Here is a 26195-nt window from a genome sequence, read left to right as displayed (position 1 = left end):
TAAAGCTCGGATGTTGTATTTTTGTTTTCATGTGTTTCAAAGTATTTTCCAGTTACCCTTATGATTTTCTTCATTCCTTGACCTTGGTTCTGTTCAGTTCAGTCGCTCAGTCGTGTCCGACTGTTCGCGACCCCATGAATCACAGCACGCCAGGCCTCACTGTCCATCACCAACTCCCGGAGTTCACTCAAACTCATGTCCACAGAGTCGGTGATGCCATCCAGCCGTCTCATTCTCTGTCGTCCCCTTCTCCTCCCGCCCCCAACCTTTCCCAGCATCAGAGTCTTTTCCAGTGAGTCAACTCATCGCATGAGGTGGCCAAAGTATTGGAGTTTCAGCTTTAGCATCAGTCCTTCCAGTGAACACCCAGGATTGATCTCCTTTAGAATGGACTGGTTGGATCTCCTTGCAGTCGAAGGGACTCTCAAGAGTCTTCTCCAGCACCACAGTTCAAAAGCATCAGTTCTTCGGATATCAGCTTTCTTCACAGTCCAACTCTCACATCCATACATGACCACGGGAAAAACCATAGCCTTGACTAGACAGACCTTTGTTGGCAAAGTAATGTCTCTGCTTTTTAATATACTATCAAGGTTGGTCATAACTTTCCTTCCAAGGAGTAAGCGTCTTTTAATTTCATGGCTGCAGGCAGCATCCGCAGTGATTTTGGAGCCCAAAAGAATAAAGTCTGACACTGTTCCCACTGTTTTTCCATCTCTTTCCCATGAAGTGATGGGACCAGATGCCCTGATCTTTGTTTTCTGAATGTTGAGCTTCAAGCCAACCTTTTCACTCTCCTCTTTCACTTTCAACAAGAGGCTTTTGAGTTCCTCTTCACTTTCTGCCATTAGGGTGGTGTCATCTGCATATCTGAGGTTATTGATATTTCTCCCAGCAATCTTGATTCCAGCTTTTGATTCTTCCAGCCCAGTGTTTCTCATGATGTACTCTGCATATAAGTTAAATAAGCAAGGTGACAATATACAGCCTTGACGTACTCCTTTTCCTATTTGGAGCCAGTCTGTTGTTCCATGTACAGTTCTGACTGTTGCTTCCTGACCTGCATACAGGTTTCTCCAGAGGCAGGTCAGGTGGTCTGGTATATCTCTTTCAGAATGTTCAACAGTTTATTATGATCCACACAGTCAAAGGCTTTGGCATAGTCAATGAAGCAGAAATAGATGTTTTTCTGGAACTCTATTGCTTTCTCCATGATCCAGCAGATGTTGGCAATTTGATCTCTGGTGCCTCTGCCTTTTCTAAAACCTGCTTGAACATCTGGGAGTTCACAGTTCACATATTGCTGAAGCCTGGCTTGGAGAATTTTGAGCATGACTTTACTAGCGTGTGAGATGAGTGCAGTTGTGCGGTAGTTTGAGCATTCTTTGGCATTGCCTTTCTTTGGGATTGGAATAAAAACTGACCTTTTCCAGTCCTGTGGCCACTGCTGAGTTTTCCAAATTTGCTGGCATATTGAGTGCAGCACTTTCATAGCATCATCTTTCAAGATTTGAAATAGCTCAACTGTAATTCCATCAGCTCCACTAGCTTTGTTCGTAGGGATGCTTTCTAAGGCCCACTTGACTTCACATTCCAAGATGTCTGGCTCTAGGTCAGTGATCACGTTATCGTGACTATCTTTGTCGTGAAGACCTTTTTTTGTACAGTTCTTCTGTGTATTCTTGCCACCTCTTCTTAATATCTTCTGCTTCTGTTAGGACCATACCATTTCTGTCCTTTATTGAGCCGATCTTTGCATGAAATGTTCCCTTGGAATCGCTAATTTTCTTGAAGAGATCTCTTGTTTTTCCTATTCTGTTGTTTTCCTCTGTTTCTTTGCATTGATTGCTGAGGAAGGGTTTCTTATCTCTCCTTGCTATTTTTTGGAACTCTGCATTCAGATGCTTATATCTTTCCTATTCTCCTTTGCTTTTCACTTCTCTTCTTTTCACAGCTATTTGTAAGGTCTCCTCAGACAGCCATTTTGCTTTTTTGCATTTCTTTTCCATGGGGATGGTCTTGGTCCCTGTCTCCTATACAATGTCATGAACCTCCGTCCAGAGTTCATCAGGCACTCTGTCTATCAGATCTAGTCCCTTAAATCTATTTCTCACTTCCACTGTATAATCATAAGGGATTTGATTTAGGTCATATCTGAATGGTCTAGTGGTTTTCCCTACTTTCTTCAATTTAAGTCTGAATTTGGCAATAAGGAGTTCATGATCTGAGCCACAGTCAGCTCCCGGTCTTGTTTTTGCTAACTGTATAGAGCTTGTCCGTCTTTGGCTGCAAAGAATATAATCGATCTGATTTTGGTGTTGACCATCTGGTGATGTCCATGTGTAGAGTCTTCTCTTGTGTTGTTGGAAGAGGGTGTTTGCTATGACCAGTGCATTCTCTTGACCAAACTCTTATTAGCCTTTGCTCTGCTTCATTCCGTGCTCCGAGGCCAAATTTGCCTGTTACTCCAGGTGTTTCTTGACTTCCTACTTTTGCATTCCAGTCCCCTATAATGAAAAGGACATCTTTTTGGGTATTAGTTCTAAAAGGTCTTGTAGGTCTTCGTAGAACCGTTCAACTTTGGCTTCTTCAGCGTTACTGGTTGGGGCATAGGCCTGGATTACTGTAATATTGAATGGTTTGCCTTGGAAACGAACAGAAATCATTCTGTCGTTTTTAAGATTGCATCCAAGTACTGCATTTTGGACTCTTTTGTTGACCATGACGGCTACTTCATTTCTTCAAGGGTTTCCTGCCCACAGTAGTAGATATAATTATGGTCATCTGAGTTAAATTCACCCATTCCAGTCCATTTTAATTCACTGATTCCTAGAATGTCAACGTTCACTCTTGCCATCTCCTGTTTGACCATTTCCAGTTTGCCTTGATTCATGGACCTAACATTCCAGGTTCCTATGCAATATTGCTCTTTACAGCATCTGACCTTGCTTCTATCACCAGTCACATCCACAACTGGGTATTGGTTTCACTTTGGCTCCATCCCTTCATTCCTTCTAGAGTTATTTCTCCACTGATCTCCAGTAGCATACTGGGCACCTACCGACCTGGGGAATTCCTCATTCAGTATCCTATCATTTTGTCCTTTGATACTGTTTATGGGTTCTCAAGGCAAGTATACTGAAGTGGTTTTCCATGACCTTGGTTATGAATGTGTTTAATTTTTACATATTTTTAATTTTGCAGTTTTCTTTGTGTAATTGATTTCATCCCACTTTGATCACAGAAGATGTTTTCTATAATTTCAGTATTTTTAAAATTATTAAGTCTTGTTTGGCCACCTAACAGATGGTCTATCCTGGAGAATGTTCCCTGTGCACTTGAAAAGAATGTGTATTTTGCTGTTTGGGGTGGAGTGTTCTGTATTGTCTGTTATTGGTTATAGTGTTGTTCAGGTTCTCTTTCCTTGTAAATTGTCTATCTAGTTATTCTACCCATTTATGAAAGAGTTTCCAACTGTTATTGTAGAACTGTCAATTGCTACCTTCAGTTCTTTTGATTTTTGCTTCATGTATTCTGGGTCTCAGTTTTTCGGTGTGTTTGATTGTTCCATCCTCCCAATGGATTAACCCTTTTATCAGTGTATAATGTCCTTTTTGTCTCTTGTAACATCTAAAAAACATTTCACTGCTGCATTGGGTCTCAGTTGCAGCACATGGGGTCTTATTGTGTCATACAGGGTCTTTCTTTGTAGCATATGGACTGTCTAGTCGTGCCATGCAGGTTGCAGAGCCCCAGACTCAGTAGCTGCGGCACAGAAGCCTAGTGGCTCGGCAGCATGTGGGTTCTTGGTTCCCCAACCAGGGGTTGAACCCATGTTCCCTTCATTGCAAGGTGAATTCTTAGCCACTGGATCACCAGGGAAGTCCCTCTTGTAACATTTTTTGACTTAAAATCTGTTTTGCCTGATGTTAGTATGGCCATTCCAGCTCTCTTCTGGTTACTGTTTTCATTGGATATCTTTTTCCATCCTTTTACTTTCAACCTGTTTTGTCTTTGGATCTAAAGTGAGTCTCTTGTAGAGAGCAGATAGTTTAATTCCGTAATTTTAGCCACTTTTCCCTTGTCTGAGACTGGAGAGTTAATCTATTTAAAGATAAAACAATTACCGATAAGAAAGAATTCACTTTTGTCGTTTTGCCCTCAGTTCCTTCATTACTGCCTGCTTTTGCGATTCGTATTTTTGCAGTGTACTGTTTCAGTTCTCTTCATTTCCTTTTCTATATATTATTTTAGTTATTTTCTTAGTGGTTACCCTGGGGATTGCTGTTACCCTCTTACAGTAATGACAGTTAGTGCCAGCCTCACCTCCGTAGTGTACTGACTTCCACGTCTGTGTGACTCTGTCCGCTTTATGTTGTTGTCACAAGTTATATCTTTACATTGTGTGTCCATTACCACTGATTTATAGTGATTGTTTTATGCATTTGTCTTTTACTTCAATGAAAGAAAAAGAGGACTTACTGCATCGAAAATGCAGTAATACTGGCCTGATACATGATGTCGGTAACCTTTCTCAGTGTCCTTTATTTTCATGTGACTTCAGCCGTCTAGTGGCCTTTCCTTTCTGTCTGAAGGACTCCCTCTAGTATTTCCTGCAGTGCAGGTCTACTAGCAGCACACTGCCTCAACTTTTCTGTGTCTGGCAGTTTTTTAATTTCTCTGTTGTTAAGGACAGTTTTGCCGGACATACACATTTTGGTTGACAGCTTTATTCTTGGAGCAAAGCGTGTCATCCTGCTTTCTGGCCCTGATGGTTCTGCTGAGAAGGCTGCTCCCTCTCTCGCTGTCCCTGCTCAGTGAGGAGCGGTGCTCCTGCTCCTGTCTGTGTCCTCTCCTGTCTTTGTGTCTTCATGGCTTCTCCTTTTTTTTTTTTTTTTTAATGTATCCTTTATTTATTTATTTTTTGTTCTTCAGTTTTCTGACCGTACGTCATGTGGTATCTTGGTCCCCCAACCAGTGGTTGAACCCGTGCCCCCACGCTGGAAGTACAGAGCCTCAGCCACGGGGCCGCCAGGGCAGCCTCTCAGTGGGCTCTTTCTGGTGTGTCTCTGTGTGTGTGCCTTCGTGTTTGTCCTCCGGGGGCTTGGTAAGCTGTTTGGTTGTGTCGATGCCCATCCCACACTGGGTGTAGGGGACTGTCAGCCACATTCCTCCATCTGTTCTCTGTGCCCGTTTCTGCTCCCCTCCCTCCTGCGTGTCCTGTGTGCTTCTGCTGGTGCACCTCTGCTGTCCCACGTGCCTCTTTTGTTTCTTTATTCTGCTTTTTAAGTTTTTATTTTATGTTGGAGTATAGCCAATTAACAATGTTCTGATAGTTTCAGGTGCATAGCAAAGCGACTCAGCACATATCCACGTATTCATTCTCCCATCCAGGCTGCCAGGTGACATTGAACACAATTCCCTGTGCTACACAGTAGTACCTTGTGGGTTATCCATTTTAAATATAAGCAGTGTGTACATGTCCATCCCAAACTTCCTATCTGTCCCTCCACCGTGGTTACCGTAAGTTTGTTCTCTAAGTCTGTGCTTCTGTTTCTGTTTTGTAAAGAAGTTCCTTGGTATCATTTCCCTTTTGATTCCACATTTAAGAGATCTTCGTTCTTCCTCTCCTTAGACTGGATGATCTCCACTGGACTGACTTCCAAGTTTGCTGATTCTTTCTTCTGTCTCTTGAAATTGGCTATTGTTTTCTTATAACTTTTAGCTCCAGAGTTTCTCTCTGGTTCTTTTTTAAGTTTTAGTCTCTTTATTGCTATTTTCTCTTTGTTAGGACATCATTCTTCGGGTTTCCTTTAGCTCTTTGTACTTTCTTTTAGCTCTTTGAGGGTATTTAAGACAGCTGATGTCAAGTCTTTGTCAGATGAGTCCAATGCCTGTGCTTCCTGGGGGACAGTTTGTATTCATTTCTCCTGTGAATGGACCCTACCTACTTGGTTCTAGAAAACTGGACATTTTAAATATTCCAGGTTGCTAACTCGGAAAGCCTGCCTGTCTGTGCATGCTTGATCTGGGCTATCCAGTTGCAGTCACCAGCTGCACGTACTGACGGTTCAGCACTTGAAGTGTGGGTGATCCACACTGAGACGTGCTGAGGGCAGTGGTGAGTTCAGGGACTAGCTCTCCTGGGAAAAGGAAAAAACTGTGACTTGTGTCACTTGCTGATTTTTGCTGTGTAAATACTCCTACTGGACTGATGTCACGTTATCAACATGATGTTAGAAACCCTTACTTGGGAAGAGATATGCACAGCCCACACACACAAGCCAGTATTGTCTACTCCAGCACACTGCCTGCTATAAGGGGAAAATGCATGCCTGGTTGCAAAGAATTAATACGAAAAGCAGTGTAAAATATCTTAGTAATTATATTTTTATATTGATTACACATTGAAATGACCGTAAACAATACTTATTTAAATAAGATGTATTATTTAAATTGACTTCACGTTTCCTTTTACCTTTTTACTTGTAATTTTAGAAAATTTAAAATTACAGATGTTACTCATTGTATTCCCATTGCTGAGTATTTCTCTACATGGTTAGTTGATACTGTTAAGTATTACAGTGATTTGGTCCTACTTGCATGTTCATATTTTAATATTTGCTTCTAACATATAGTTGTGCTTGACCTATTAGAGCCAATATTTACTTTTACATGTTGACCTATAAATGAGTGAAAATAAGGCTACTCATATTTCAAGTTTTGATGAATGATTCATTATTTACAAGTGTATTTCTGTACTAGTATAGTCCATGGGGTCGCAAAGAGTCAGACACGACTGAACGACTCTCACTTTCCTTTCTGTACTAGTGTTGTTTAAACTGTCTTTTTATTTTTCACTTTTTTTTTTTTAAGGGAAGGAGAAAATGTGATTTAGGAATTTTACTCAACATAACCATTAATGATTATTTTAAAGGCAAATCTAATTGGTGCTTCCAGGAAAATTAATAATGATATTAAAACCTTGAAATATGTAAAAATGTATGTTCTTTATAGTTTTTGAAAGGTTGTTTAACCTCTCTTTTTCACAATCCAAAAATTCTCAAGAAGTTAGTGACCATAATAAATCTAAAACTGATAAATGCCTTTTAATGAAGAAATCTTTCAAAATAGACAGTTTAAAAGACTTAAAAGTAACACTATGTCAAGATTTTATGGCAAATATAAATCCCAATGACTCCTTCTTCAGTGTTCATATAAATCTGACCTAAAACTCCTGAGGTCTCCTTAGGTGAGGAGCACTTATCAGTGGGATGTGCTATCCGTCTGTTCGTTGCTTGATGAATGGCAACTGCTCTCAAGAACAGCTTCCCTGTCTGTTTCATCTCCATGAGCATCTCTTCTGATTTACAAGAATTGTTGCATTGAGTTTTGCTTTTCTTGGTGATGTAGTTGAAAATGTGTACGTTGTTCTTGATAAATCTTAGAACAGCATTAAGAAAAGATGGGAAGTTGAACTTTAGAATTGGTGTTAGGAGGATATGGTTCCATTTTTGACTTTATCATAAAAACCTCTGAACATCTAACTTAATTTTTGTGTATATCTTTCCTTTTCATTAGGCTGAAGAAGAATGGTCATTTGAAGATTATTTGATATGGTTCAAGGTGATTCGAAGAAAAATCACTTTGAAAGTTAAATAACATATGCCATTTGTTAGCCAAGGCTATTAAAGTTTGCTTTCAGTAAAATGGAAAACATAGCCTTTATTAAAAACACATTCAATTCTGTTTACAGTTATGTATCTTTCTGTCATTATTATTTATTCATGTGGAATTTCTGGTGTCTGTAGAGGAATTTCATTCCGTCACGTATGGTCACTGTTTCTTATGATACTTATAATAAAATCCACCTGCCTTCCCTGTGAACAAAACACTGTTCTCCCAACTTAGTTCTGTTTCATGATCTGTTTTATAGACTATTCTCCCAGAGGATCCCTCTGCCCCCACTTTTTTTTGGAAAAGCAAACTTAAACTATACAGGAATTAAGTAATTTTTTTTCATAAGAAGTGTTTCAGATTCTTAGCCTGCTTGCTGTTTAGCTATTTCAGACTTCCTGGTAGTGCTGGCCATCAATTTGCAATGTAGTTCTTACTAGACGAAGTTTCTGTTTCTAAATGTATATGTGTATGTATGTGTATGTGTGTCTGTGTTTGTGTATAAAATATATATGCACACACTCAGTCGTGTCCAACTCTGAGATCCCAAGGTCTGCAACCCTCCAGGCTCCTCTGTCCATAGAATTTTCCAGGCAAGGATATTGGAGCAGGTTGCCATTTCCTTCTCCAGGCTATCTTCCTGACCCAGGGATCAAATTCTTGTCTCTTATATCGCCTGCATTGGCAGGCAGATTCTGTACCAGCTGGGCCATTGGGGAAGCCCATGTTTTATATATATATTTATTTATTTATTTATTTTTCTGTTAATCCTCCAGTCCTTGGAAAAACTTAATTTAAATGACAGATGTTTGGTTTCTTCTAATTTAGTTTGTTTTCAGTGGAGTATCTGATACATCTCTCTTTGTAAAATCTTTGAAAATAACTGTTATCAGGGATAAATCCTTTTCATCATTTCTATAAAGATCACATAGGACATAGTGATTCTGAAGTGGCTTGCTTTTATACTAGGCAAAAAAAACCAAACCAAAACAAAACCAAGATACCTACAAGGCAGGAGTATCTAGTGAGTGGAGTGTGGGATTGTGATCTGGCCACACTGCTCTGCCCCTCTGCGCATACTTGACAGGAGCCTTGCCTGCCCTCCCCTCCTGTCCTCTCCTCAGGCTTCTCTTTCTCTCCCTCCCTGATTCCAAGTTTACTTAGTTGTTTATGTTTCCTTAAAGCTTAAATCCTTTAACCCAGATGTTAGACATATCTTTAATAATTGAAAACCTTTATCCAAATACAGTAAAAGACAGTGGGACGTTTTCAATATTTGGGTTTTCATATTGTGGATGAAAGTATAATAAGGAAATGATATAATATGATTATTAAACAGCATGATACATCTTTCAGAAAGCCTCTTATATTTAGAATTTAGCTGACTTGCAGGACATTTCAGGATTTATGAGGGATGGCATAGTATACTTCTCTAGCTGGGGAGGGTCACCGTTTTGGATAGGATTCTGCCAGGCATTACAAGGGCCTAAATTGCTGTAAGCATTCTTTTTTTTTTAACATGTTTGCATAGATATGGGAAGAGCAGATTTAGAGAGCTGGTAATTAAGTAAAATAACCAGAACAGTGTCTGATATGGATGGAGCAGGAGTGTAAGAGACTCTTATTGTCCCTATTACTCCTCACTTTGAGCCCATCCCTGTCCCTGCAAAGGCAAGCAAGCAAGCAAGCAGAACAGCTTGCACTGCATCCAAGTCTTGTTCAGTGCGGTGGGGTCTGCGTGCAGGATGTTTGCTGGGGGTGTTCTCAGGGTCAGCACCTGATAGGGAGCAGAAGGGGAGTGGTCTCTCCCCTCTGAGAGGGATGGCCCTGTGACTGGTCCCTGATGGGGCATGACCTTCACGTGCCACGTCGGCGGTCAGAGTTGGGCTGCTCTCAGTTCTCCTCAGCTACAGGGACAGTGCGGCCTTCAGTCTCAGCGGCCTCTAAGCCTGAAGACCTGTGTGCCGGTCCACAGGGGACGGTGCGGTGTCAGTTCTCTGACTCCAGGGAGAGCTAGTGGGACACCAGACGTTCAAGCCAGAAATTGGGGCAACATCCACTGCTGGTCCCAGGGCTCTCAAGGATGTCCCGTGCTCTCGTTATGTCTCCCCATTGTCCACAGTCCTTGTCCCCCCAGAAGTCCTTCATATTGAGATCAGATCATCTTTCCAGTATGTTTTAGAGTCTGCCCATCCCCAGGAGCCTTGCTTGGAGCTTCTGTGCCTCCTTTGCATGGTGTCCTGTGTCTGGGTTGCTCTTATGCTTTATACTTTAGCTTCCTCACTGTGATTCATTGTTACCACCTGGTTCCATCCTCTGCAAATGCTCATATTGAGCTGCCCCCGCCTTGTAGCACCCTCTGTGCTCCTGTCAGGTCCGCGCCTGTTCTGGACTGCTTATTCCCTTGTTTGTCCTTCCCTCCAAACCGACTCTGTGGCCTTATTCTCCCCAAGGGCATAAGTGGTATCTTTCATCTCTATAAACCCGACGCTGGACTCCCTTCCAGGGGCCAAGTGAATATAGACCACAGTGACTGACTTGGTTCACGGTCTGAAAGCTCATCTGAGAGGTGTGGGCTGAGGCTGCTGTGTGCACAGACCGGGATATCTATACATAGCAGTGGCAGATTTCTACATTTGGATTTCAGTTAATTTGATGGTGCATTGTCACTCTCTTCTCCAGAGTGTCCTCAGATATGACTGGAGAAACCTCTCAAGCCCTTTTAAAGCCTGTGGAAGAACTGAATCAAGTTAGCAATTTTTTCTGTGGTGCTATACCAAAAAATAAAGAGAGAATTGGAAATCAAGTGTCTAATTGCAGAGGTTCTGGTAAAAGTACTAAGACAGATTCAAACAGAAGGAAGTTTCTTTTGGGGAGGAAAGACATTTATTTTATGGCTCAATAAACATTTTCTGAGCACCATCCATGTTGCTTAGTTTTCCATATGTTCAAATCTGGAAACAGAAAGATGATTAAGAAACTGTGTTAGAGCTTTTAGTCTGGTTGCGTTAAAGGGCATAATTAACTATAATGAAGTATGAGAAGTTCTTTTAAAAATTATCCTATATGCTAGTTGAAGAGCCAGAGGGAGAAGACCTGCTGAGGAGGGAGGGGGTAACACCAAGGAGTGCTTCTGGCAGGAAGTGACGTTTGCATTGGGTGAGGAGGTGGGGGTGGGAGTCCCCTGGAGGGAGGTCAGGCTGATCAGGCCACAGGGGCAGCGTCCATTCAGCATCAGCAAGTATGATCGGATGTCTGCATTCCAGTCACCTTCCAGATCCTGGAAATCTAGCAGTGAGCTAGTAACATGGCCTCTACCTTCTTGGAGGAGACGCTCCAGTGGAGACAGGTGGCGGAGAAATCCAGTGTGGTGAGAGAAGGCTCGTCTGGTGGGCGGTGAGCATGGTCAGATAAGGTCCTGGTGTGTTCTGGGCAGCCTGGTCCTGTGAGAGCTGTGAACACAGTTTCTAGGAACAGACTAGTTGAGAAGCACTACCCTGGTAAGCCTTACCCTGAAGAAATTAGGGAATTCTGGACTTGACCAAATCAAACAACACATTAGACCAAAAACACCCTCTGAGAAATCACTGGAGTTTTGTGAGCTGAAATTGCAAAGCATGTCCCATGGGAGAAGCTGGGCTGGAGGTGAGGCCCCAGGATGGGCGGGCAGGAGGGCCCCGGGGGAGGCTGTGTCCCAACGGTCACTGCTGTGCAGGAGCCAGCAATGCCAGGGTCAGGCCTGGACTGCGGGGAAGCTTCTCTGGGGTTGGATCAGCAGCTGTCTTGAGTGAGGACTGGAGGAACAAAGAAGTTTTGTCATAAAAAGGGGAAGACGAGGGCCTGAACAATGGGGAGGAAAAGATGGGTCTTAAGGACCTTTGGAGGTAGAAATAATTCAACTGGCTAACTATTACAGACAATGAAGAGTGAGTGAGAAGAACTCATGGCACACGGTATTTTAAACACTGCAGCACATCTTCAGGAGTGGGAAGCTTGCCCCTGGTCTGCCGGCAGGTGAAGGTCACAGCAGGGTCATCAGGTGTCTAGGAGAAACAGGAGCCAGATGAATGAGCTCAAAAGTGTTCCGGACTCTGCATCATGACTGTTTCTCTCACCTTCAAAATAAAGTTAGAATTGGAGCGGGAGAATATCAGCAAATATCTCCTTGAAGGGTTGACTTTTAAGAAAGAAACACGCTTGTTATCCCTTTTAAATAAAACAGAACATGACCTTGAGTTAGAGATAGCTGAGTTGTCTCCCCCCCGGCTCCCCCTTGCAACCCAGGATGGGCAGGTGGCTGCATCCCGCCACCAGAGAAGCCTCTGGAACTTGCGGCAGGTGCCAAAGTGAAGGTGTAGAGGAAGTGTCAGGGAGCTCGAGTGCCAGGAAGGAAGGGCAGCCTGGAGTTATAAAATGTCATTTATATTCCTCCTTCACGTATGTGTACGTGTGTGTGCAAGTGTAAATGCAGCATTCCTTCCTAGTACTTCGTGTCACACGTCTGTCAGTGGGCTGTGGAGGAGCACAAGCCAGATGAGAAAACTGCCACCTTACTTCTCTGCCCTCCTCTGCAAGGTTACCTTGGTTATCCGCCGTCTTATTGGCATTCAAGACCAAACTAATTTGCCTTAATGATGAAATAGTCGGTGAAGTGTAATTAATACTATTACCAGACTTAGTAAGTTCAAACATGATAAATGTCTTATAAAAATGGCAAACTGCATTGTTAAAAAAAAAAAGGAAAAATCATCTAATATTCTTCTTGATGGACTTTAGTCAGCTGATAAGTAGTTTAAGAGAGAAAAAAGTTAAAGAACATCAGTTACCAAAATACAGTAGTGTGATATTGCCTTTCCTTTTAATTTTGCTTAGCCTTCTGACTGACTACTGATGATGTAGACTAGAGTGACTGCTGTGCTTTATGTTTTGTACTCAACCTGGAAACATTGACACTGAAAACCAAACTCAAATTGCCATTTGAGCACTATTCTTAGACATTCATTGGAATTTTTCTTGAAATAACAAGCTTTTGTTTTCAAATAAGCCTTTAGTTAATAAGATTCTTCAGATTGTATTTTTCTAAAGCAGAATTAAGAAACTTCTAGTGTAGGCATCAGAATTGGCACTTGATTTGGTTTCCTTCTTAAAGGACTGTTTGGTACCAGTGTTGGTTCATGAGGAAGCTGTGGTGTGTTGTCTCTTCCTGAAGGACCGTGGAGCCGGGGGACTCACGCCCCTTCTGGGTGAGCGTGGTTGCAGCCGTGGACACATGTCTGCAGGCCATGCAGAGCAGCTGTGTGCTCTGTCCCGTGGACCCATTGCTCGGGCCTTTCACACTCTGCTCCCACCTGCCGCCCTCACCTTCCTGTTTATGTTTTCTTGTCTCCTTACATCCCCTCCTTCCTCCAGTAGAGCTTCTCACCCTGTGAGTGTGTGTGTCTCCCTCTGGTTCTTTCAAACCCTGACTCTGGCCAGCCCTGCCTCTGAACCCAGCCTTGGCGAGCTGGCCCTTCAGGAGCTCAACGAGACAAACACCATATAGTGCTGTGGTGGAGCGTTTTCATGTGGAGCAGCTGTCCTCCCCTCCACCCCCCATGACGGTCAGCACCTGCTGCAGGAGCACCCCCCCACCGCGTCTGTCCACTGGACTCCCACCGTGAGCTCATCCTCTCCACCTGCCCCCAGCACAGTGCATCTTTGTGTCACACCCGTGCTCAGAGCACTGCAGATGCTCCCATTCCCCGCGGGAGAACCAAACTTCACTCAGTGCCCAGTTCAGTTCAGTTCAGTCCTCCCGGAGCTTGCTCAAACTCATGTCCATCGAATCAGTGATGCCATCCAACCATCTCATCCTCTGTTGTCCCCTTCTCCTCCTGCCCTCAATCTTTCCTCATCAGTGCCAGGACCCTTGCATTTCTTTTCATATTTCTCTTTAATGTATATCATAATGAGAAACTAAAGTATACGTTTTTATTTGTTTGGGTTTTTCTATTTAAATAGTAATGATCCAGCCTGACATTTCCTGCGCTGTGTCAAGTCCATTCTCTCCATCTGCATCTCTATTCCTGCCCTGCAGCTAGGTTCATCAGTCCCATTTTTCTGGATTCCACATGTATGTGTTAATATACAGTATCTGTTTTTCTTTTTCTGACTTACTTGAAGGAGAGAGTGGGATGCATTGAGAGAGTAGCATTGACATATATACACTACTGTGTGTAAAATAGTTAAGTGGAAATTTGCTGTATCATGCAGGAAGCCCAGACGGTGTTCCATGATGACCTGGAGGGGTGGGATTGGGGATTCAGGAGGGTAGGGGACATATGTATACCTGGAGCTGATAACATAGAGCTGATTGATGATTCATGCGTATGGCAGAAACCAGCACATTATTATAAACCGATTATCCTCCAACTGAAATTATTTTTAAATAAAATAAATAATAAATTGCCAAAAAATAGAATAGTAATGTTTCACGTTTTCTATCTTAATTTAAAACACATAAGTTTTTAAAGGAAAAACTGTCTCAATGAAAATAAGATCATTCCGCTCTGTGATTTTTCAATTTTTAATTCTTTCCACAGTTAAATGGCCTTGAGTAGACAGGCACCGCTAGGGCTTTCCAGGGTGCTAGTGGTAAAGAACCCACCTGCTAATGCAGGTTCAGTCCCTGGGCTGGGAAGATCCCCTGGAGCAGGAAATGGCAACCTGCTCCAGTATTTCTTGCCTGGGAAATTCCATGGACAGAGGAGCTTGGCAGGCTACAGTCCATGGGACCCACAAACAGCCAGACATGACTGAGCACAGACAGACTCCCCTGTTCTGGGAACGTCTGTTTCTTCATAATCCCTGCCAGTAACCCCCAGTCACCTCAGGGCACCTTTCACTCAGCTTTCCCTGCTGGCTCACTGACCGTCTCCTGGGCTGGTCAGTGTTGCCTGTCTTCTTCCCACACTCTTCTTCTTGGGACACAGCTCATCCAGTGAAAGACACTATGGCCTCTTCCCCCATTGCACCTTTACAGATGTGCAGAAACTTCATCCACTCAAATGTGCTGCTGAACAGTCAGTGAAATTGTTTAAGGATAGATGGGCAAATGATTTATTTACGAATTTGTGAGAAAATTTTCAATAAAAATTCTTCATAGGAAGATGAAATAAAAGAGGAAAAGTAAATGGCTTTTGTTAAGGAAGAGCCTAGTCTCTGGAGTGGAGTAGGATTTGGTGTATAAAGAGGATTTTTGTATGATTTTTTTTTTTTAAATCTAAATTTAATTTTTTAATGGAACGTAAAATTTCAAGATACATCGTCTTTCCTCGCATTCTATGGTTTCTATGTCAATTTCTCATAATAACCTTTTATGTGTGTACCTTACCCAACTACGTAATTTTACTATTATGTTTCTTACATATTATAAATGTGTTGTTTTATAGTATGTTTCCCAGACATATAGACTAGATTGTTATATGTAATGTTACATATTTATTTTGCAAGATATTTAAATATACCATATATATATATGTATAGATATAAACAAGAGGTGTATATACATAGAATAGGATGTTAGATTCAATTGTTTTGTTTTTACATAAAGGGAATTTATTCCATACCACACAGTTGAGGTTTTTATCTGTTTCTGTGAATTTATTTTCTGCCAGGTAATTTATGGCATCATTTAAACCTAAGTTTATATTTAACGTCCTTGCTTCTCCAAGATTGTAATTTGCAGACATTTACACCTTGGTATCACTGATATTTGCCAGTACTCAACTGCAAGTTCATCTCAGCACAGTTGACTTATCTATGTGTAAAAACATTGGCGAATATAAGCTCAGAATGTTTGAGTTACTTTAAAAACTATGTGACTTTCTTCATTTTAAAGATTTACGGTCATTTATTTTAATTTTATGTGTTTTTCATTTTGCTCTAATAATTCAAGAAAAGTGGACAGGTCACATGGGTAGACAGGCAGGATCCTGGGTGCTGTGATTGGTTGGCATTTATGCAGTTCTTTCATGTAGGATTTAGTAAAGGTGACCTGAAATTTAGAAATGTAGTCTGTAAGACAGTCAGAGAAAATGTTCTTTTAAGTACACTCCTGTCAGTATAATGTGCTGCTTATTCTGCACTGTAATTTTTTTTTGTATCTGTCAAAAGATGTAAGCTATTTTCAGTAAGGAGGACAGCAAGAATTTGAGACTTCACTTACATTTCTTTTCCTGATAGAAAGTTCATGCTTTTGGAAAAGGATAGAAATTAACATTTCTCCAGAATTATTTTTTTCCTTCATTCGAGGCTGTTTCTTACTTCCAGCATTGTACTGTGTTTTATGAACAGGCCACATATATATTTTATTTGTCAGGAGAAGTGATGAAAATTTACAAATTTCAGCTGGCATTGCACTCTGCTGATAGGGATGGGAGTTTCCGTGGCTCTGAAGAGGTTACATGAAGTAGAATTGGGAAGCCAATTGTATTTACAAAATATGGTATGATGTTCCTAATAGATGTTCGGAATAGACTATTTACTCTCATATTTTGCTGAGCTTTACTAGAAATAACTTCATTTCAAAAAGGACAAATCTGATTGAAGGCAAAAGCATTCCCTCTCCACAGATACTCATCCAAAGGGTTTACATTAGATTTTCCTGATGGGCACACAGCTGTATTTTATGCTGTTTTGGTACAAAGTGGTAATGTAGAAAATAAAAATCTAAATAGTATATTTGATTGCTTCATGCACCAACTATTTAAATTACTAGATTTATATCTACAATTTTGGAAGCTGTGTTGCAATATGATATTCTGACAGTAACTGTCAAAATCATAATGCTGGGATTTCTTTTCATCTTGTTGTCAAGGTAAGGTTATTGAAATTCACAGTCGGTAGGTCAGAAAGATCACTTCTTATCTCTTATCAGTGGTTTAATGCCGACCTAAACAGCTACTGTATAATGTCAAAATTATCACAGTGCCCAGGCTGCAGGGGTACAGTGTGCCATATGATTTAATGCATTTCCCATCTGGAATGAAGATTATGAAAAGGCCAGCAAGCAGGAGCTACAGTGGTTTAGAAGAAAATTTCTAATTTTTCTTTCTCTTTTTTCCCTTCATTTTTAGATTTTGGATTTAGTAAAAGGGACACATTACCAGGTAGCCTGTCAGAAGTTCTTTGAGATGACGCATAATGTAAGTAAATTTTTAAACTTTATAACCTTATCCTTTGTCTTCTGTTACTCTGTGTTTCATTCAGGAGTTTTTGCTGCAGCAGGAGAAACCACTCCAGCTGTTTTCAGGGGAAAGGGATTTATTACACAACATGAGGTTGCTTATAAAATTTATAGAAGGAGCAGGGAATTAAGCCTGGATGCTGCAGAACCAGCAATAGTGTAACTAAGAAAAACTACATTCTGAGAAAATCTTACGTTGCTGCAGCTACCACCCACCACTCTACTTGTAGGGATGAGACCAAGGGTTGGCAGATTTTCTGTAAAGGGCCAGGTCATGACAGGTCCATGTGCCCTTTGTCACAGCTGCTCCTCTCTGCTGTTGTCATGCGGAAGCAGCCTAGACATTGTGGGAAGGAGCAGGCTTGTATCTGTCCTGGGAGAACTTTATTTATAGGAGCACATGGTGGGCTGGACTGGACCCTCAGGCCTTAGGTACCCAATCCTGAGTAGGTCTGGAATGCTGGCTGCTGTTGTCCAGAAGAACCAAAGGCTTTTGCCATCTTCCTTGTAGAAAATTGAATGCTTTTACTTGTGGCTGCTCCCTCATGTTACTCTAGTCTGTTTCCCAGTCTCATGTTTATCTGCATAGCAGACCCTAGGTTATGCAGTGGACCCCCAAGCTGCAAGGGAGTCAGGGAAGTGTGGTTGGTTGTTTTCTTGCCAGACTCCTGTACGAAAGCCCTGCTGGTAGGTTCTGAGAGGTGTAATGATTAGGTCACAAACTCAGAGGTCTGCAGGGGTCAGGCAGATAACCCAGAAAAATGAAATTGCCCGAGGTGAACACCACTAAATTAGTCACACTGCTAGAGGGGTGAACATTGATAAGTTTTGTGGCTGTGTGCAGGCTGACAGCGTGTCTGCAGGTCAACTTAGCTCACAGACCCCCCGTTTGCAGTCACTGGTCCTGATCATGGCTTTCTAACATAGGACAGAAAGCCAAGAATGGACCTGGGCCATGCACCCTTGAAACAGTTTTTCTCTAAGTACATATTGTGCATTTTTGGAGCCTAGTGTTTATTAGGTTTCAGAGGGATCCATGATCCTCCCAAAAAAGATGCTACATGTATGGAATTCATCATCAGCTACCACGGTACTTTAAGTTTTATAATCAGTTTTATGTTATCTGGTTTTCATGAAATCATTTTTCTTTTGTGGTTATATAATTGCAGAATTTCTTACATTAAATTTTATAATACAAATATATCTTATAACATCACTGATAATAATGAAAATAATAATAGTATTGAATAATATCAACCAACACCTACAAAACGCTTCATGTGTGCCAGGCCCAGCACTTAGTGCTCTGGACACATTGGTCCTTTGGTTCACACCACAGACTAGAGTAAGCCCAATCCACATCCCCATCATGACAGAGCTTAGAGAGTCTGAGGGCTTAAGGCCCTAAGGGGTGAAGCTTGGATTTGAACAGGCTGTCAAAGCCCTCACCTGGAGCTCTTGAACCAATCCTGAAACTGTGTTTGTAATAACAACTTTGGAGGCCATTAGTATTTTCCTGTCTAGATTCACGATCCAGCCTTCATAATTTACTTTAAAAAATAATTGGGCCTAGTAATTCAACATGACTTGCCTGAGGGACCACAGCTGGTTAGTGGGAGGTTTGGAAACAGAATTCTGGAGACAGAATCCTGGTCTGCTCTGGGCCGTGGGTCCAGTCCTCTTACTATTACACCTAACTGTTGAAAAGGTGTTTGTATTTAAAAACATAAAAATTTTATTTTTACAAAGCTGAAAGGACTAAATGTCAATATAGTAGTGAACAACAAATTGTTATCAGTTTTATTAAAATAGGAATCTCAACAGATAAGCCACTTGTTTGGTATTTACAGCATCGCCTTGCACAACTCTTTCCTCTATCGACTGTATTCTTAAATTTGCTTGCTCAACTTGAAAATTTTAATTTAATTTAATTCTTAATAATTTGTGGAAATTTTAAATTAAGAGGCCTTATAACTTTGACAAATTAAGGTCAATTTATGTAACCTCTTTTTTTAAGAAGATATGAAAATTATATTTAACACTGAGTCTGTGACATTGCTAAAAAATAAGAAGTGTTTATTTCTCAGATCTGCTTTTGTAGCATCTCTCCTATTGTTTATTCCTGTAAGAGTATTACTACTATTGCCGATGTTTAAAAGTTGCCTTATATTAATGAAGAGACTAAAAAGACACATGTCTAAATCCTCCCACATATAGAAAGTCTACTTTAAACCACATATAAATCAATGGAATAAAAAGGCTATTTGTATTCACTAAATGTCTCCCTATAGATTTTTTGTTGTGAATCTCTCTCTTCACTTACTATTTTTTCTAATTTAATTTAAAAAAGAAATCTATTTTTATTGTCATGTTGCTGTCATTCTGCCTGCTCTCCCCAAAAAACCTGTGATTAGTTTTTTGAGCCCTCTGTGATCAAACTCACTTTAATGAAAGTTTTGAAAATAAACCAGTTAGTTGATAACATTTACAGCAGTGCTGTGATGGTTCCATATGGCTTTTTTTGTTAAGACCAGCTGCCTCATTATAAGCTGTCATTGAAAACCTCTTGATTAAAACCCAAACATCCCATAGGTAAAACAGTATTGCTTCCATTCCTTCAGAATCCACATTTGCTATAGCAGATATATGAAACCTTTGTTACTGTGAAGGTCATCGTGTGCAAAACATGCTGATTCCAAGCAGATGTTAGAGAGAGATTCACTTAGTAGATATCAAAGGCGGGCCTGCTTGAAATCTGTTTTCCTCAGTATTTTTAGAGAGCAGTATTTTACATTGTAGTGATTTTTTAAATAAAAAAAATTTTTGTCTTACTCCGTTTGTAAATGAAAACACTAGGCCTTTGTGTAGATTAAACTCTGGATTTTAATTGAAAATTGTTACGTTAGAAATAGGTCTCTTTAGGTACTGAGTCATTCTGGATACTTATTTTCCAAACAGCTGAGCATAATTCATTTTCACTGTAAGAGATCTCTACACAAATCTTATTGAAATCTATCACACATTTTCCTACAATCTTAAATAGGATATACCAAGTACTCTTAAGCTTTTTTTTAATCCTTGCTCAAGATCACTTTGGGAATCAGTCAGAACCCTGGGCCAGGAGCCACCACTGTTTCTTGTGTGGATCACTCACTGCAGCAGCTTCCTGACTCCTTCCCCAGCAGCTGCACACTTACCTGCCCAGTTCCTTCTCCTCCACACGGCTGCCGGGTGACTTTTAAAACAGAGAAATCTGACCATTTCGGTAACGTGCTTTTTAAAAACATTTTAAAAGCCTTCCCCATCCTTCTTAAGATGAAACTCAGAATTTATAATGCAGCTTATAAAGGTCTCCATCCCAGCTCTTTGTTCTGCTTATCTTATGTTAGATCTTTGTTTGGGGCTTCCGAGATCACAGGACAGAGTGAAGATGCGTCACAGGATTTCCCTCTCTCAATACTTAACAGAAAGTAGAAAACATAATAATAAAATAATCTTTAACCACAAAGAAAAACAGCACCAGTAGCAACCAAACAAGAAAAACGGCAAGGAGAGAAACATTCACAGCAAACAAAATTGTGAAAATTCTCACTTAGTGTTTCCAAGTATAGAATGAAGCAAACTGAATCTCACCCTCTTTGGTTTTTAATGAGGAGTAAAGGTAATGATGGGGCTTCGCAGGAGGCACAGGTTCTGCTCCTGGGTTGGAAAGATTCCCCGCAGTAGGAAATGGCAGTCTGCTTCAGTGTTCTTGTCCAGAGAATTCCAAGGACAGAGGAGCCTGGAGGGCTGTAGTTTATGGGGCTGCGGAGAGTCAGACATGACTGAATGCCACCACCACACAAAGGAGGTAACTGCTAACTTTTAAGCATTAAGTGAAGTGGGAGATTTTGATGTGGATAAATCTCTCAGTCTGTTCTTTTTACTAATTGTATTTAAAGTAAAATCTATTTTCATTCTATTTGGTTTATGCTTCTCCCCTTCCTCCCTAAAACTTCCTAGTTTTATGTTCCTGAACAGGATGAAAGATGACTTCCTTCAGCCAAAAATAAGAGTGAAAGAAAGAGAAATTTGAAAAGAAATACCCCATCTTAGAAGAAATACAGCCCAGTAAACAGAAGGAAACTCTTCATAAGTTTATCATGCTACCAGGCATCTTAATAGCTGTTTGGTAAAATTAGCTTATTTAACAAAATGAGTTAAGAAAGGGCAATTGCAGACCTAAGAGAGAAAGTTGGGAAACATGACATCACACAGAGCCTTGGTTAAAGCCCTCATTTCAATATCCTTGTCATTACTTAGTTGGTTAATAAAAATATTAATTAAAACGGATTACATTTCAAATGTAACCTAACATTACATTTTGGGCTTCCTTGGTGGCTCAAATGATAAAGAATCTGCCTGCATGCAGGTGACCTGGGTTCAATCCCTGGGTCATGAAGATCCCCTGGAGAAGGGAATGGCTACCTACTAGTATTCTTGCCTGAAGAATTCCACACACAGAGGAGCCTGGCGGGCTACAGACATAACTGTTATTACCTCCATTTCAGGGGAGAAGAAACTGATGCTTAATATAAAGTGAAAAGTGAAAGTGAAGTCACTCAGTCATATCTGACTCTCTGCGACCCTATAGACTGTAGCTTCTCTGTCCTTGGCATTTTCCAGGCAAGGGTACTGGAGTGGGTTGCCATTTCTTTCTCCAGGGGATCTTCCCAACCCAGGGATTGAACCTGGGTCTCCCACATTGCTTTACCATGTGAGCTACCAGAGAAGCCTGGTGTATGAAGTATAAAGATGACCACATTTCATTTTGTCCACATTGAAATCTAATCATTGAGTTTACTCCACAGATAATCTGTGATAGATATTTTGACAGTTTTAACAACTTGAAACAAGGTGTAGAAAATATTAATTATCACAAAAGGTGCTAGCTTCTTTTTGCATAAAGTGATCAAACTATGCTTTTTATAATTCTTATAGACAAGTTTATCTCTAAAATAATATTTATAATGCTGTGATTGTAAGTTTGACTTTGCATAAAACTCCTTAAAACAGATTTAAGAGTAACTAAGTGACCTAAAGGCCTGAATTCTAATTCAGGCACAACTGGTTGCTAGTGCCATGACTGTATCTAAACCATTTGGGTCTCAGTTTCTTAGTCTGTACTTGGAGGAGATTCACTTTAAAGGATTCCTTACATCTTTCCAATCTCTAGAATTCTCTATTTATAAAAGCAAAGCCTACTGGTTGAAAATGTGCTGGGAAATAAACTTACTTTTCATGAAACACTTTGTAAAATGCAAACTTTATATTGAATCTCCCAGTTTTTAATGAATTGAGTGAAAAACAATATAATAAAGAAGTTCACAAAATGACTCCATTGTTAATAAAAATTATAGATAAAACATTCAGTAAATATTTTGAAACTAAGCAGGAAAGGAGCAGATAAAAAATTATTCTTAGTGATCTGGGTAATAACTCTTCAGTCAGTGTGTGCACTATCAATCTGCCATACACTGAATTATAAAATTATTGGTCCAACATGTATCAACAATGACTACAGAGAATCAGAGGACCCTGGGATTCTCAAGTAAGTTTTACCAGGAAAGATCTTCTTTCTGTTTATTGGTCTACTTGTTAAGAAGGTTCACCCTGAACTGTAATGGTAACTTTAACCCCCTGCTAATCCATGGCGTGCTGTGATTCATGGGGTCGCAGAGAGTCGGACACGACTGAGCGACTGAACTGAACTGAACTGAACTGAATCCATTTTAATCCACCATAAGATTACATCACATCTTTAATATCTTTAATCACATCACTTCCCTTCTTAAGAAATTTTAGTGACCATTAACAATTTTGACCCTATGCAGTTGGGTCTGGTTTGCTGACATGGCTGTCGGATGTCTCTGTGGTGTGGCCACGGCCTCTCTCCAGCCTCGCATCCTGTCGCCCCTTTCTGTGCCTTGCACACCAGCCCACCCGCACCTCCTGCTTTTCCAGGCAGCCCCCTGTCCCCTGCTCCTGGGGTCCCACTGCTTGTATGGCCCTCACCCTCATCGTCCCAGCTGTTACTCTCTCATCCTTCTAGACTCAGCTCATCAGGAAGATCCTCCTCTTTTCTTTTCTTGTTTTTTAAACAAATATTGACTGACACGATGCCAGGCATTTTGCTCTGACATGCCTTTGAGCGTCTGAGGTATCCGGTTGGAGGTGGGTGGGGAAGCAGGGCTCTGGGCTGGAAGTACTGTTCATGGCTCGTTCCTGTCCGGGGGTGGCTGGAGCTCCCTGTGAATGAGATCGTGTAAGTGGTGGTTGAGATTTTGAAGGTGAATCTGTTTTCAAGTGTTGAGTAGGTTCTGAATGAGGTCCGGATGGTTCTTCACTCCTCCTTTATTTGTACTTTTGTTATGTATGTATTATTGTGATACACATCTGCTTCTTGTGCAGGTGGATGATTGTGGCTTTTCTTTGAGTCATCCAAACCAGTTCTTTTTTGAGAGCCAGCGGATCCTCAGTGGAGGTAAAGACATCAAGAAGGATTCTGTCCAACCTGAAACGCCCCAACCCAGAGCGAGTGTCCAGAGAAGCAAGGATTCGTCGTCTGCTTGGGACTCGCTCAGCTCTGCTCTGGACATGGATCTGGAGGAACTGGAGGAGTTGCTTCAGTGAATGATTGCTGGGCAGTTGGTAGCCTGTCTCCTTCCCTGGCTTTGATTTCCAACTTCACGATTTTGCCTTTTTCTGTTTCGTCACCTTCTCCCTCTGCCCTGCCTCCTTCATCTGTCCACATGTGCATGCTTCTCAGGAAGGCAGGCTGGCAGGTAGAAACAAAGACCGCCAGTATATTTTGCTTTGTCAGAAGAGAAGAGGAAGTATTTCTTTGGAAACTAACACTTGAATGATGTGACTTAAGTCTTTTTTTAGAAGAGAAAGCAGCCTTCTGGACTGGTTATTGTCCCCTAGAAACAATATAATTGAGAACAGCTTTTAGTTTAACACTTATCACTGTAATGTTGGCCCAGACCTTTTCTGGACAAACTTTGTTAATAAATATCAAAATGTATATAATTGTATGTCTGCATGTAATTGTGAGACTCATATTATGCCTTTGCCTCAGGTTTTAGTGTGGTATTCTGGAATGTTCAACATATTGCCAAATTTTAAACTTTTTCTGCTTCCTTTTTCTCTTGAGTTGGCCATTTGAAATAATTCTGCATTCAGTTCAGTTCAGTTCAGTCACTCAGTCGTGTCCGACTCTTTGCGACCCCATGAACCACAGCACGCCAGGCCTCCCTGTCCATCACCAACTCCTGGAGTTCACTGTGAAGAAAGCTGATCGCTGAAGAATTGATGCTTTTGAGATATGGTGTTGGAGAAGACTTGGGAGTCCCTTGGACTGCAAGGAGATCCAACCAGTCTATTCTAAAGGAGATCAGTCCTGAGTGTTCATTGGAAGGACTGATACTAAAGCTGAAACTCCAATACTTTGGCCACCTCATGCGAAGAGTTGACTCACTGGAAAAGACTCTGATACTGGGAGGGATTGGGGGAAGGAGAAGAAGGGGACAACAGAGAATGAGATGGCTGGATGGCATCATTGACTCGATGGACATGAGTTTGAGTTAGCAAGAGAATTTTTGCCCCTTTGAATGGGAGCAAACTCTACTGAAGTGACTTGTGACTTGGGAATTAAGAGAAACTGAATGTGTACAGTCACTCATACTGTTATAAGGAATGGAAGGGTTTTATTATATAAAACCATAGTATTCCTTTTCCTCTGCCACTTCCGCTGTCTTGGGGGCCAGCCATCACTCAGGTGAGAAGGTTCTAAGTAAAGACTGAAGTGTTTCCTCACCCCACCCTCCAGCTTCCATACCTCACTGCTTCTGTGGTTGCTGTGAACTGCCAGGTCGTTTGGTAAATTCACTGACTTCGGTGGTGACTGTGCTCATATTTTTAGTAATGCCTGTTTTGGTGCCAGCAGGAGAGTTGGTCGTGAAAGGTCATAGTGCCCTGCTCCCTGCCTGTCCTTGGTGATGCACTGTGTGCCTGCGGGTGGTCCGCTGATCTGAGATATTTCCTCCCTGCTACAGCATTTACACTCATAGAGAAATGTGACCCTTACTCACCAACTCCCTTGGATGCCATGCTACACAGGTCTCTTTTCCTGGGGAAGAGCGCCCTTGCCCTTATCCCTTTTTTAAAGGTTATTATTATTGTAGTATAGTTGATTTTCAGTGTTGTGTTAGTTTCACATGTACAGCAAAGTGAGTCAGTTACACACACACACATATGTACTCTTTTATCACTCTTTTATCATATATCCTCTTTAATTACATGAGACACTGCACTGTCTGTCTGAACCAGGATCACAGCATCAGAACCTAAAAATGTCAGCTGATTAGGTTTTTATCTTAGGCTGCTGAACAAAGATTTCTTGGAATATTTAGTGACATATAAAGGAAATCAGTCCTGAATACTCATTGGAAGGACTGATGTTGAAGCTGAAACTCCAATACTTTGGCCACCTGATGTGAAGAACTGACTCATTGGAAAAGACCCTGATATTGGGAAAAATTGAAGGTGGGAGGAGAAGGGGACAACAAAGGATGAGACGGTTGGGTGGCATCATTGACTCGATGGACATGAGTTTGAGTAAGCTCCGGGATTTTGTGATGGACAGGGAGGCCTGGCATGTTGCAGTCCGTGGGGTCGCCAAGAGATGGACATGACTGAGCGACTGAACTGAACTGATAATTAAAGGAGATACATCTGAGTCTTTGCTTGTCTTTGTGACTTATTATTACCTAGTTCAAAAAATAGTGTTATTCCACTACAAATTACCTTTATAAATCTCTCCCTTCCGAAACCATCTGCAATTCCTTGTATCATGTATAGTTCTCAGCAGAAATCTGATGACTGCCAACCACTTCATCCCTAAACTGCAAAATTTTTTTTTTTTAATGTTAAGGACGAGTATTGTTTTAACCCCAAAGTCAAGTTAGTGATGGAAAGCCAAGCACAGAAAGGCAGGTTCTATGGTATTACAGGAGGGGAAATCGAGTGTCAGCCTCATGCTGTAGCTCAGCGAGAGCCTCAGGACAGGGCATTCCGTGCCCAGCACGATTTGCAAGGGTTTCTTTCCTGCTGCATGTTCTCCTCTCCTGAAGCCTGAGCGCCTAGCACGGAGCCCTCAACAGCAACGCCTGTGTCTGAGGGGACTGTCTTACCCAGCAGCCTCAGGAATTTCAATGTTTTATGTGTGTCTAGTCAAACTCCAAAATAACAC

General features: G+C 41.2%; 1 protein-coding gene across 2 annotated transcripts in view; it reads left to right on the top strand.

The window, feature by feature from the left end:
• Positions 1 to 23979, top strand: part of PRIM2 (DNA primase subunit 2) — a 364278-nt gene extending 340299 nt beyond the window's left edge. For both annotated transcript variants that reach the window (XM_055406862.2, XM_055406864.2), the window contains exons 13-14: positions 16794 to 16862; positions 23354 to 23979. In XM_055406862.2, coding sequence (XP_055262837.2) covers positions 16794 to 16862; positions 23354 to 23575 — 291 coding nt within the window. In that variant the 3' untranslated portion in view covers positions 23576 to 23979. The remainder of the gene's footprint in view (positions 1 to 16793; positions 16863 to 23353) is intronic.
• The last annotated feature ends 2216 nt before the right edge of the window (positions 23980 to 26195 follow it).

The sequence above is a fragment of the Moschus berezovskii genome, chromosome 23 (genome assembly GCF_049115385.1).
Source record: "Moschus berezovskii isolate FMDL1 chromosome 23, NW_MosBer_1.0, whole genome shotgun sequence".
Classification (NCBI taxonomy): Eukaryota; Metazoa; Chordata; class Mammalia; order Artiodactyla; family Moschidae; genus Moschus; species Moschus berezovskii.
Note: the sequence above shows the minus strand (reverse complement) of the source record. Positions and strands in the feature narration are given on the sequence as shown.